The sequence below is a fragment of the Nicotiana sylvestris genome, chromosome 3 (assembly GCF_000393655.2).
Source record: "Nicotiana sylvestris chromosome 3, ASM39365v2, whole genome shotgun sequence".
NCBI lineage: Eukaryota > Viridiplantae > Streptophyta > Magnoliopsida > Solanales > Solanaceae > Nicotiana > Nicotiana sylvestris.
In genome coordinates this window covers 203289318-203302319 of record NC_091059.1, presented here as the reverse complement: position 1 = coordinate 203302319, position 13002 = coordinate 203289318, and the positions used below count along the sequence as shown (strand labels likewise).

Here is a 13002-nt window from a genome sequence, read left to right as displayed (position 1 = left end):
AAATCAAAGTCGATGTGCTTCTTTGTTTCATTAAGACTTTGGAGTGTTCTCAGAGGTTTTGGTGTATTTTCACGTCATCATTGAACTTGCGGGATTAAAGGTGATCTATCTATTTTTTCCATATATTAAAAATGAAATTTTCAATAATACGAAAGAAGTAAAATTTGGACCTTTCATCTGCTTCAATTAAAGTATACTCATATAAGGAGCTTTCAAATGTTATAAGTATTGGACAAGAGTCCATCATAATAAAATACGTCACTCCTACAACATAGTTTTACCACATAAATTAAAACAGAAGAAGTAATAAATATAAAGAAAATTATAAACCTAAGTGAGGCCAAGTAAAAACAAACAAACATCTTGCAACTGGCTGTCAACATGCTCCAAAGGCCAAGTATGAAACATTATATTGAAAAAAGAAGAAAGAAATGGTGCGAATTGTCTATTAACTTGTTCTGAAATTCAACTGAAATGTGTCTTGGATAAATATCTATGAAATTTGGTGATACTATCACACTAAAGTAATTTGTTACTTGGCACCACTATTTTCTACATAGTAAGGTGATTTAAGTGATCGATAGAAATTAGGAGTCCATCAAACAATATAGAGAACTAGGTTCTTTCTCTGTTCCCAGAGTAAATAAAGTAAAGTAAAACCAAACAGTATAGGGAACCAGGTTCTCTATTTGTTCTCACAGTAAATATGCAGTAAATAAAGAACACGCAATATTTACGTGGAAAACTCCTTGCTCAAGAGATTAAAAATCACGATCGATCCTAGTAGGATTTCAACTCCACTAAATCGAGCAAACTTTAGATTACAACCTATTGCAATCTAGGAATTAAACTCTTAATTACTTACCCCTTACAATAACTCTATTGCAAGTTCTTTATAATAATTACAAAGCAACAAACACTGACTAACTCTAGTGAAGAAACCAAACCAAACAATGGTTGAAATCTGTCATACAAAGACACTTCTTGAAAGTAGTATAGGATTACACATGAACAGCAATATGACAAAGACTTAATAGCATAAGGACTTAAGATATCTTTGTTATCTGAATCTAATCCTTGAAGTTGTAGCAGCTTTGTTCTTGAGAGAAGTGGTAACTAGCAATTAGAGAATATTTGGATTTGCAAGTGTTGAGTAAAACTCCTTGCATCATGTTGATAATATATGTATGAGATCATGATAATATATGTATGAGATCATGAAAGATGATGCAACAGAGTGTCCTTTAGTTTAGTCTTAGCAAGCTACTAGTTTAGTCTTAGCAAACTACGGTTGTGCTGCTGCCAGACGGTACAGTGCAACAACTTTTACAGCTTTAGAGTTGACTATACAACGACTAGAGGAACTGATCCCTATTTGTTCCTTCTGTTGTTCTCTTATCTGATTTCATTAAGAATTGAACCAGACATCTGACTAGTTAATCTGAACGTAAGGGAACTAATTGTTTCTGGTTCTCTCATAAAGTTTGTCAAATCATCAAAACAAAATACGCATAACTTATCAATTTTCCCCTTTTTTATGATGACAAACTTAGAATTGATATTTCCCCGGAGAACCAGATTCCTTACATGTACTGATCACATCTGGTCCACATTTAATTTCTCGAGAACGTTTGGCAAATCATCAAAATACGAAATAGCATAACTTATCAGTGATCAAATTGATGCTTTGTGGTCAATTAGTCAAAGTACAATTGCATAATGACATAGTAAACACAGTTAAAATTAGTTGAGTATTTTTTCTGCACTGCTTAGGATTTTATCAGCTGTTATACTATTCATTTCTTCTTTGCTCCAAAAGAAATTATATTGAAACATTAAGCACGAGCGTGTTGATAGTTTTTTCATGGAACTAATTAATATAATTCCCTAAGCATTGAGATACAATAAGAGGGGAAGTACACGAACAACCATTCTTAAAGCTGATATTTAGAGATTTGGCAATACTTATTTCGTCCTGAAAATTTAAACTACAAAATTTATTCTCAGAAAAATTTAACTAAAAAATTAAAATTTAAAACACAATGACTAATTCCTAAGTAGCACCCTTTATAACCGCTGTCTATGTCATTTCTACCAATTAGAGGTAAAAAGAACAAGAAAGTCATAACTCTCGTTGGTACGTAGTCTCCTTATGTTTTTTTGTTTAGCCAAGTGCGCCAACTTGATTACTTTCATGAAAGACGTGCGATGATACAGGAATAGCCCAGCAATCATTTATAAGGTGTGAGTATTCATTATTGTTAGCACTGAAATTCATGTTAGTGATATCATTTATATGTTGCCTTTGATGTAGTATGACTTTTTTCTCGAATATTATTTTACTGAAAACGTAAAACTATTTTAAACAAACAAAGAATTTTAACTAGTGTTGAGTCAGTTATCATATGAAGAGAGCAATATAAATACAATGGTACATGTTTTTTCCTATTGGAATTTGAATTTTGCAATACATAATTTTCCTTTTATCTTAAAAAGATGTAGCGGAGAAAATAGGGAAACAAAATTCAAGGGGAACAACCGAGGGTCAGATCCACTCCTTTCTCTATGGGGTTATGGATAAATGACCTTATTACAATAAGTAAACTACATCAATAATATATAAATCTTTTAGGATCAATTAATTTTGTAATTCTTTACAAAAAATTTTAGTTTTATATTTTTTACAAAGACATATATTTTATATAAGAGATCTGAAAATTACACTCAGTAAATCTAAAATTCTATTAAATTCTAAGTGACCATAGGAGACAAACAAGAATAGATACTTGATATCTTTACACAAACAGCTGATTCGACGTACTATTTTTTTTTTTTTAGTTGGTGTACATAAATAAAATATAATTATAATATATTTACCGATTATTTTTTAATTTAAACGAGATGTTTAGATATTGTTTTTAAGATGGGCCCCACAGCAGTAGCCCATATCTGATTCGTTGGGAAAAGAAAAGGACGGTCCCACCAATCTCCACGCGGCTAAATAAGATTTCTACCAATCACCATCTCCTTTGCGACGTTGTAATACTCTCTTGAAAGGCGAAATACATGGATTACCACCTTAGCTTGTCCCCAAATCCCCGTTACATACTTTTTACGGATAAAAATTATCTTACACACTCAATCTTTTTAAAGTGTGTCTAAGACACACCACTTTTATATTTGATCACTTCTTCTCTTGCATCACACGCGCTAATTAAATTGCGACACGTGTCATAACTCAAGGAAAAAAAATATATTTATATCCCAATTGATAATATTCAAGTAAACAAAAAAAATAAATCATAAACAAATTCCCACACCCCCACCCCCACCCTCACCACATGTCTCTTCTCTTTTCCACCCCATTGTCCCCTCCGCATATTCACCATACTTTTCTCTCCGATTAATCGGAAAATCCCCTCGTAAAACACTCTGCTTCTCCCTTTCTTTAAGAAAATACTGATTTTCTTTTATTTTATTTTAGGTGATATTGGAATAGGTTTTCAATTTTGCATCAGTTAATTTATAGCAAGAGTATGCAACGAATCCTCCTCTAAAACCTTAGCAGCCATGGGAGAGAGAACCCACAAGAAAAAATCCATAGACTTCCACCCATTTTTATTAATTTCTTTCTTTTTCAACTTGAAGAAGAATCTAAACTATTTCACAGGTTGGATTTTTGAGCAAAATTTCATCGCCGACCAGAAAAAGACGAAAAAGAAGAGGGTTTCGCTGATAAATCCATGGCGTTGGAGAAAAACACGGGTGGAGATGTTAAATCCAAAGATTGATACTCTTTTATTCCTATTTGGATCTACTAGAATGTTTGAATGTGGGTTTATTGTGGGAACAAAACAATAAGCAGGGTTGGGGACGAAGGGGTTATGACCCAATTAAAAAAATTAAATAAAATTTTAACATGTGTCACTTTAATAAATAATCTGATAGCAAAAAATCAAATTTCACGCGTTTCTTTTGGATGTAAATATGCTAACCAAAAATGATGTGTACTCGATACACTTTAGAAAGGTTGCATGTAATATTATTATTGTCCACGAAAAGTGTGCAATAGTTATTTGAGTATACGTGTGGCTGGTACTTATGTATTTCGGCCTCTTGAAACTGTCAACACCTAACAATTCTTTTTCATTCTCTACACAACTCGTTAGTTTTGTTCACTTCTATGCCTATATTATCGAAATACACTGCGTAAGCAAGAGTGATTCGAAAATGGCAAGGAAATTAGGGTCGTTTAGGAAGAGTTTCGAAGAGAAAAGAGAAAGAGAAAGACCTTTTTCCTCATGCAACGGTGATTACACTGAGTTACCTGGTTTCAAGCACACTCTTGATTACCCTGAAAATCTAGGGTGTTTTTCGTATTTTCGTGAAAAGTTTAGAGAGGTATGGAAGGATTGGAGCAGCGTAGCCGTGAAGGCGATGGAGATGGGTCGATCCGACCCGAGAAAGATTGTATTCTCAGCAAAGATGGGTTTGGCTTTAATGCTCATATCTTTGTTAATTTTCTTTAAGGAACCGGTTGAAGAGCTCAGTAGATACTCTGTTTGGGCTATTCTTACTGTCGTCGTCGTTTTTGAGTTCAGCATAGGTAAGTTTTATACTTTTTCCCTTCAATTTTGTGTAGTCATTGTAAATTAAATAATGTGTGCCCCAAAAGATATAATCTTTCGTAAGAATTTTGGCATAAGAGAATTTGGTAGTACGACAGAAGATTGTGTTTGCTAATTGTAACTGTAAAGAAAAAAAGCTGTTAAAAGCTCTGAAGTCTGAAGAAGTCTTTTTTTTGAATAAAAATATAGATACTTTATTTATGTCCTTCTAAGATAGAAGTAGGGCCAAACTTTTGATTTGATTTTTATTTTGGGATTAAAGATTGACGATAATGATTTTTTTTTGTGAAACGTCTCAACTTGCTTGACCTTTTACATAAGCTATGTTCCTATTAATTTTTTTTAATATTCTTCCAATACAATCTTATCTTATGAAAAACTGAGTAGGGAAGGGAGGTGAGGAGTGCGGACGGGGAGGGGATCCTCCTCTGGAGATATATATATGTAATGCTCAGGATGATTCATATATACTAGATCGATTTACTTGTCAAGAAAAGTTACTACTAGATTTTATGAAGAAAATAAAATAATCCAAATGATATGACTAATAAAGGAAGCATGACTGGGTTATTCTATTATTTGGTTACTAAGGACTAATCATGATTTCAATATAAAACGAATAATCGAGGAGGTGGTAATTTGTACAAGATTCATGCAAGGAGGTTGACCTAAGAGGCCCTAAAAGAGGGTTTAGCTAACCACAGTTTTGTATTAGGCAGTCGTTATTCAGTCTTTCTTTCTCCAAGTGCGCAGATATACCACTTCAACAAAAGAAAACTTCCTTGTTTATGTTTCCAATTATGTATATATATGGTTTTACAAGCATGGGACAACCTGTTGCCAATGTAAATCCGTTGTTTTTATGTGTTTTATTTTATTCTTTCTAGTGTTTGCAATGTATTCCATTGGCGGTTACTATTACTGCAAGCAGGAGGCGTTTTAGCTAAGAAATCTCGTTAGATACCATGATACCCCATTAGGCACAAATATCTGCCCATAGTATAGTTAGTATTTTCTGTTTGCATTTTGTGCCTTTCAACCCCTGGTTACTGCTCTCTTTGTTTTCTGTATAGCTTTGTACGGGGAGCTTTTTATACATATTCACATATGAACTGTCCACAGGAGCCACTCTGAGCAAAGGATTTAATCGTGGACTCGGGACACTGTCAGCTGGAGGTCTTGCTCTTGGAATGGCTGAATTGTCTCAGTTGGCCGGAGACTGGGAAGAAGTTGTTATAGTCATTGGTATATTCATAACAGGTCTGGTTTTACGGTCAGTACTCTTGACTAATATGTATGAACTGATGTTCATCTCTTTTTTATCTTTGTACCTTGCTGACTGCAGCTTGTTTGCCGTTTTCTAGGTTTTTTTATTACTTATGCAAAACAGTACCCTCCAATGAAGCCCTATGAATATGGTTTCCGAGTATTCTTGATAACGTATTGTTTCATCATGGTATCTGGTTATCACACTAGAGAATTTGTTCATACAGCTGTAAGTCGATTTCTGCTAATTGCACTTGGTGCTGGTGTTTCTTTAGCTGTTAACATATGTGTCTATCCCATCTGGGCTGGTGAGGATCTTCACAATCTAGTGGCGAAGAATTTCATCAGTGTAGCTACTTCACTGGAAGGTAATTCAACCTCTGAGTCTGAGATGCTCGTTACTGTTCTCGAGATGGGATGTTAGAATTAAATTGTTTCAAAGGATCCTCAACCCTCCACTTCCTTTATCTCTTTTTGATGAAATGGAAATTGTTGCAGGTTGTATCAGTAAATATCTGAACTGTGTCGAATATAAGAGGATCCCTTCAAAAATTCTTACTTACCAAGCTGATGATGATCCAGTTTACAATGGCTACAGATCAGCAGTAGAATCTACTAGCCAAGAGGAAGCTCTGGTATGCTTAAGCATTTTTGCAGCATGAATTAGTAATTCTATGAAATTTTGCTAGGCGGATGTCCTAAATTAACTCTGATACCACAGGTAGCATTTGCAATCTGGGAGCCACCCCATGGTCCTTATAAGATGATTAAATATCCTTGGAAAAACTATGTCAAAGTTAGCGGTGCATTAAGGTATTGTGCATTCATGGTTATGGCACTGCATGGCTGTGTACTATCTGAAATACAGGTAATCATTCTACTCCTTTTTCCAACTTTCCTGCTAGCCCTTTGCTTGTAAAGTGCATCACATAGTATTCTCTAACCTTATTCATCAAACATGTTCCTGTTTTATTGCTCAATTACTTATTCTCCTAGCCAGTGCAAATCTCTTCCGGAGAACTTTCCTAAAATGACTCTGGACCCCCTTCCTTACTTACTCTCCCTTTAACTAAACTGTGCGAGGAGATGTTTGAAGATAGAAGAAATAAACGTTGGAATATTTTCGTGTGCTTTCAGCATGAGTGAGCAAAGTGAGGCTGACAGAACATGTTCTGAAGTATTACTGTTGCCTGAAGCCTGTCGTGTATTTTTTTTTTTTTTTTGATGACCGAGAAATCCGGCTGGGGCCGATCCTTTGGACCAACCGCAGCCTTCGAAACTCGGTGGATAATGGGCCCGCCCCTCTACCCTTCTCCACTTAAATACCAGGCTTTGCTTTGCATGGTATGGGGGCTTGAACCTGTGTCCTAAGACACAAATCCACCACCCTTTGCCACTTGAGCTAGGCCCTGGAGGCCTGAAGCCTGTCGTGTATTCTCTCCTTGTAAATCATCCTCGTAGTAATAAAATTAAGTTGCTGCTAGATATGCATTATTTATTGGTGAATATAGTTCAGTTTAAGAGCTTGCATGCCCAGATGTCTCAGTTATACCACTTTATTTGGTAATGCATTGACCTTTTTATCGCTGAAATGACTACCAAACATTTCTAATATGCAGGCTCCTGCTGAAAGAAGACAGGTTTTCCGTAATGAGCTTCAGAGAGTAGGTACAGCAGGTGCCAAAGTGTTGAGAGAACTTGGGGAAAAAGTGAAAAAGATGGAGAAGTTGGGGTCAGTAGACATTCTCTATGAAGTGCATGAAGCAGCAGAAGAGTTGCAAAGAAAGGTGGATCGGAAGTCTTATCTTTTCGTCAATGCAGAGAACTGGGAAATCGGATCACGACCCATAGTGGTGGATATTCCACAGGAGCTTGGAAGCATGGATGATGACAGAAATTCTTTTCAACATCACAGATCTCAGAGTGAAACAGTAATCGACATTGACTCCATCAATATCTCAAGGAGTTGGGATAATAGGACTTTTAATGTGGCTAATAATAACAACCAAACTGCAGGAGTGACCCCAGAAAATGGGGTGGAGAAACCAAAAATGCGGACGGCACACACACTGCCTAAAGCTAATGATGTACTTAAGGAGGTGGAGGAGGAGGAGAAAGAAGAAGAAGAATCAAAGACGTATGAAAGTGCCAGTGCTTTGTCTTTAGCAACGTTCACCTCCCTTCTCATAGAATTTGTTGCAAGACTTCAAAACGTAGTAGACTCATTCGAAGAATTAAGTGAGAAAGCAAACTTTAAGGAACCGGTGGATTTGTCTGAAGCATTGGGGAGAGTTGGCTTGTGGTCCAGGTTGAGAGGATATATGAAGTTCTCGAAAAGAGAGAGCGATTTACTAGTTTAGAAATCAAATCCTTCTTGTCCATGCAAAGACAGAAGAGCATTGAAACTATTACATGAGGAGATCTTGTAGCAGTTTCCACAACTGGGAACTCGAATCGGCTCTGAAAAGGCAACACATACTATATCCTGATTTTGAAACTCTCGAACTTCTGATGAGAAGTCTGTCTTAACCTTCTTGTGGATGACCATTGACGTACGCGATGATAGTTGGTCAAATATTGTTGACAGATCAATGACCAACAACTCTTTTTTGGGGTTTTGCTTAGAGAAGTCCTTATTCCTGCATGTTAGTTTTCATTAGCTATAAATATATTGACATAGAATTTTGGCCAAGTATACTGAGTTCTAATGGTTTACGGTCTAACGGTTAATGTAGGCAGCACAAATGTATATTGAAATACACTGCAAAAGTATATTATTTTAGTTTATGATGTAGCTATTGAGGTGCTTTTCCAAATTTTTTCTTCCAGCTCACCTGGGGTTGTGAACGTTTATTGGTATTTATCTGCTTGCTTACAATAATTTGTACCTTATGTTTTAACGGTATTCCGTACATTCCAAGGTGAATTCTACAAGTGAATATTATATTCCCGTCTTATTTGTAATATTTTGTAATGAGGCACGTTACTGGCATACTTGGGACACTAAACTAAGTTATTGTTTAGATGTATGGCACCCTAGTATCACCTGAACTCAATAGCTTTGGTTCAAACTCTATTATATGTGTTAAAAAATACACTAACATAAGCACAAATAATAGATTCCTAACCCAATAACTTAGTTCAAACTCTATTATATGCGTTAAAAAAATACAACTAACATAAGCACAAATAATAGATTCGAACTCAATAGAAGGGCTATAGTAGAATTCTGAGACTTGAATTCATAACGTTCAAATCGTAGCTTTCGCAACTAAGTATATCTTCCCTCCTCTATATCTTCATTTTTGGATATTAATATACAGGATCCTTGCGAATTGTTAAACGCTTCGCCCCGAGAAGGTGGTTTACATAAAGAAAAATGCCAAACCCCTCGCCCCGAGAATGTTGTTTAAATAAAGCAAAAGGTATAGTTTTGGGGGTTATACATAAATTTTAAAAAGTTAAAAAGATCAGAGGTTTTCTATTATACTTAAATTTTTAAAAGTTAAAGAACTATTGTTATTATTTAATCTGTTCGCATAAAAAAGTTTAAAATTAGATTGATCACGTGCGCGTGGCTTACACTACCGCCCCGGGAAAAAGAACGAACTCAAACAATAAACGGTTATACCTAACTATCGTTTAAAGGCGGGAGAATCACAGAGAAACAAAATTATATAAAGTTGAAAAAGCTGATACAAATCCCAAAACAAAATAAGCAGAGATCACCGATCAACTTCCACCACTTCCTTTCATTCCAAAGTTTTATAGTTTTACAGGTATCAATCTCTCGCTCTACTATTATTTTTTGGGTTTTCTGAATCCTTTATTTTTCACTTTCATGCATTTTCGTCAATTTCATTCATCTGAATCACTTGGATATCTTCAAAAAGTTCCAGGTTATAATTTGGCATTTTGTTCTTGAACTTCATTCATTAATTAGAATCAGTTTTCATTAATTGCTTCCGAGAAAATGATTGCTTCTTAAATATGTAGTTTAGTTAGTGATCTTCTTCAAATTTCTATATTCTGTTTACTGTCAAAGATTTTGTCTACTTATGATTTAGTAAGTTTTATGTAATTGATGGCCCCTACGTATGTCTTTAAACTTTTCAACTTCAAAAGATCTGTTATATATGGCCGCAGCTGAGAATTCTTTTATGTAACAGAGGAGGGTTCTTTAATTCTTTTCGTCAAGATAATCAAGAACTTGATATGAATATCTTGTGGATAAATCAAAGTTAATAAAATGAACTGGGAAATAAATAGTTTTTCTACTCTCTTTTTTCTTGTATAAAATAGTGCCATAATCCACCCCACCTTTGCCCTTTTCCCTTCATTCGGCTGTTAGTTACAGAAATGGTTAATTAATTGCTTTCTGGTAAAACATTCTTGAATAAAATCCTTTTTGTTGCTCTTTTAAAGGATGATTATTTTTGTATGATTTAAATAATTTGAGTTTTCCTGAATATATACAGAGAGAGATATTCACAGAGGCACTGCAGCAACCATGTGTTGAAGTTTGGCAAAATGCCAAAGTCCCACATTGGTTGGGAGTTAAGTTTGGGGGGGATTTTTCCCCTATAAAAGAAGGTCTAATGTTTAGGATTGAAACACACCTCTCATTTGCCTTCTCATCTGTTTAAGGCATTTGTATCTTCTCTCTTTAGTATTATTTCACTTGTATTTTTGGAGTGGAATAAAATATTTGGTTGTGTCCGAGGAGTAGGCAAAATTAGCCGAACCTCGTAAATTCTGGTGTTCCCTTTATTATTGCTTTATTGTCTTATTTATTATTTGGTGGTTGTCATAATTTTTGGTATAGTAGTTGTGACTTATTCACACTCTATACATTTGGCTTCCGCAACAATTGGTATCAGAGCCAAGGTACTGTCTAAGTATGCTCTGTGGTTGCAGCATAGTCTGATCTTCCACATCAGAAAAGATTTATCTTGGTAACTGAGTCAAGGTTCTGTCTGAGTATGCTCTGTGGTTGCAGCTTAGTCTGATCTTCCACACCAGAAAGGAAATAATCTTGATTTGTGTCGTCAGCTATTAAATAATATTTGTGTCAAAGATGGGAGACAATAAACAAGAAGAATCTACATCAAGTGTCAACAATACGTCATCATTGGCATCTTCGCTTATGACAAGAATTGTGTCAAATGCGAAATTTGCGGTCGAAATATTTGACGGGTCCGGACATTTTGGGATGTGGCAAGGCGAGGTTCTAGATGTCCTTTTTCAACAAGGGCTAGATCTGGCCATTGAAGAAAAGAAACCAGATGTTATTGGAGAAGAAGATTGGAGAATTATCAACCGTGTTGCTTGCGGTACCATTCGATCCTACCTTGCTAGAGAGCAGAAATATCCATACACAAAGGAAACTTCTGCAAGTAAATTATGGAAAGCACTGGAGGATAAATTTTTGAAGAAAAACAGTCAAAATAAATTGTACATGAAGAAGAGACTGTTTCACTTCACCTATGTTCCTGGTACCACGATGAATGAACATATCACCAGTTTCAATAAGTTGGTTACAGATTTGCAAAATATGGATACAACTTATGATGATGGTGACTTGGCCTTGATGTTGTTGGCGTCACTTCCTGATGAGTACGAGCACCTTGAAACTACTCTACTCCATGGAAATGACGAAGTTTCTCTCAGAGAAGTTTGTTCGGCTTTGTACAGCTATGAACAAAGAAAGCGAGAAAAACAGAAGGGCGGAGAAGGAGAAGCACTATTTGTGAGGGGTCGTCCTCAAAATCAAACGAGGACAAAGAAGGGAAGATCCAAGTCAAGATCCAGACCCAGCAAAGATGAATGTGCCTTTTGTCGAGAAAAAGGGCACTGGAAGAAAGACTGTCCGAAGTTGAAGAATAAGGCCAAACATAACAATGGAAAGGCCATTATGGATTCAAATGTAGCTGATTGTGATGATTCAGACTTCTCATTAGTTACAACAGAGTCATCAACATCATCAGACATATGGTTGATGGACTCGGCTTGTAGCTATCATATGTGTCCCAACAGGGACTGGTTCATGGAATTTCAAGAAGGAGAATATGGAGTCATCCACACAGCGGATAACAGCCCTCTTACCTCATATGGCATTGGTTCAATACGATTAAGGAACCATGATGGAATGATCAGAACATTGATAGATGTTCGATATGTACCGGATTTGAAGAAGAATCTCATCTCTGTGGGAGCCCTAGAATCAAAAGGGTTCAAAATCATTGCAGAAAATGGAGTGATGAGAGTATGCTCCGGTGCACTAGTGGTAATGAAGGCTAATCGGAAGAATAATAATATGTACCGCTATCGTGGCAGTACAGTTATTGGGACAGCGACAGTAACATCCAGTGACGACAAAGAGGCAGAAGCAACCAAGCTATGACACATGCGCTTGGGACATGCTGGAGGAAAATCCTTGAAAACTCTATCAGATCAAGGATTGTTAAAAGGAGTAAAGGCTTGCAACTTGGAGTTTTGTGAGCATTGTGTCAAAGGGAAACAGACAAGGGTTAAATTTGGTACAGCGATCCATAATACTAAAGGCATTTTGGATTATGTACACTCTGATGTTTGGGGTCCTTCCAAAACACCTTCATTGGGTGGGAAGCACTATTTTGTAACCTTTGTTGATGATTTTTCTCGAAGAGTGTGGGTGTATACAATGAAAAACAAAGATGAAGTGCTGGGAATTTTTCTCAAATGGAAGACGATGGTGGAGAATCAAACAGGCAGGAGGATCAAGTGTATTCGCACAGACAATGGAGGTGAATACAAAAATGATCATTTCAATAAGGTCTGTGAAAATGATGGCATCGTCCGACACTTCACTGTTAGACATACACCACAACAGAATGGAGTGGCAGAACGTATGAACCGGACCTTGCTGGAGAAGGTACGGTGTATGTTGTCCAATGCTGGCTTGGGCAAAGAATTTTGGGCTGAGGCAATTACATATGCATGTCACCTCATTAATCGTCTACCATCTGCTGCTATTGATGGCAAAACACCATTTGAAAAATGGTATGGAAAACCTGCTGTAGATTATAACTCTTTGCACGTGTTTGGCTCAACTGCATATTATCATGTG

General features: G+C 36.1%; 1 protein-coding gene across 1 annotated transcript; it reads left to right on the top strand.

The window, feature by feature from the left end:
* Positions 1-3334: 3334 nt before the first annotated feature.
* On the top strand, positions 3335-8727 carry LOC104216451 (aluminum-activated malate transporter 9). The gene is made up of 6 exons (XM_009766488.2): positions 3335-4606; positions 5751-5888; positions 5993-6262; positions 6393-6529; positions 6616-6762; positions 7514-8727. The coding sequence occupies exons 1-6, from the start codon at positions 4102-4104 to the stop codon at positions 8252-8254; spliced, it is 1938 nt and encodes a 645-aa protein (XP_009764790.1). The 5' UTR covers positions 3335-4101; the 3' UTR covers positions 8255-8727.
* The last annotated feature ends 4275 nt before the right edge of the window (positions 8728-13002 follow it).

Excerpts from the sequence above, each read along its gene's own strand:
- LOC104216451 (XM_009766488.2), top strand. The coding sequence starts at position 4,102 with ATGTATTTCGGCCTCTTGAAACTGTCAACACCTAACAATTCTTTTTCA. Across the intron at positions 5,889-5,992 it reads CATTGGTATATTCATAACAG|GTTTTTTTATTACTTATGCA; the intron begins GTCTGGTTTTAC and ends GCCGTTTTCTAG. Across the intron at positions 6,530-6,615 it reads CTAGCCAAGAGGAAGCTCTG|GTAGCATTTGCAATCTGGGA; the intron begins GTATGCTTAAGC and ends CTGATACCACAG.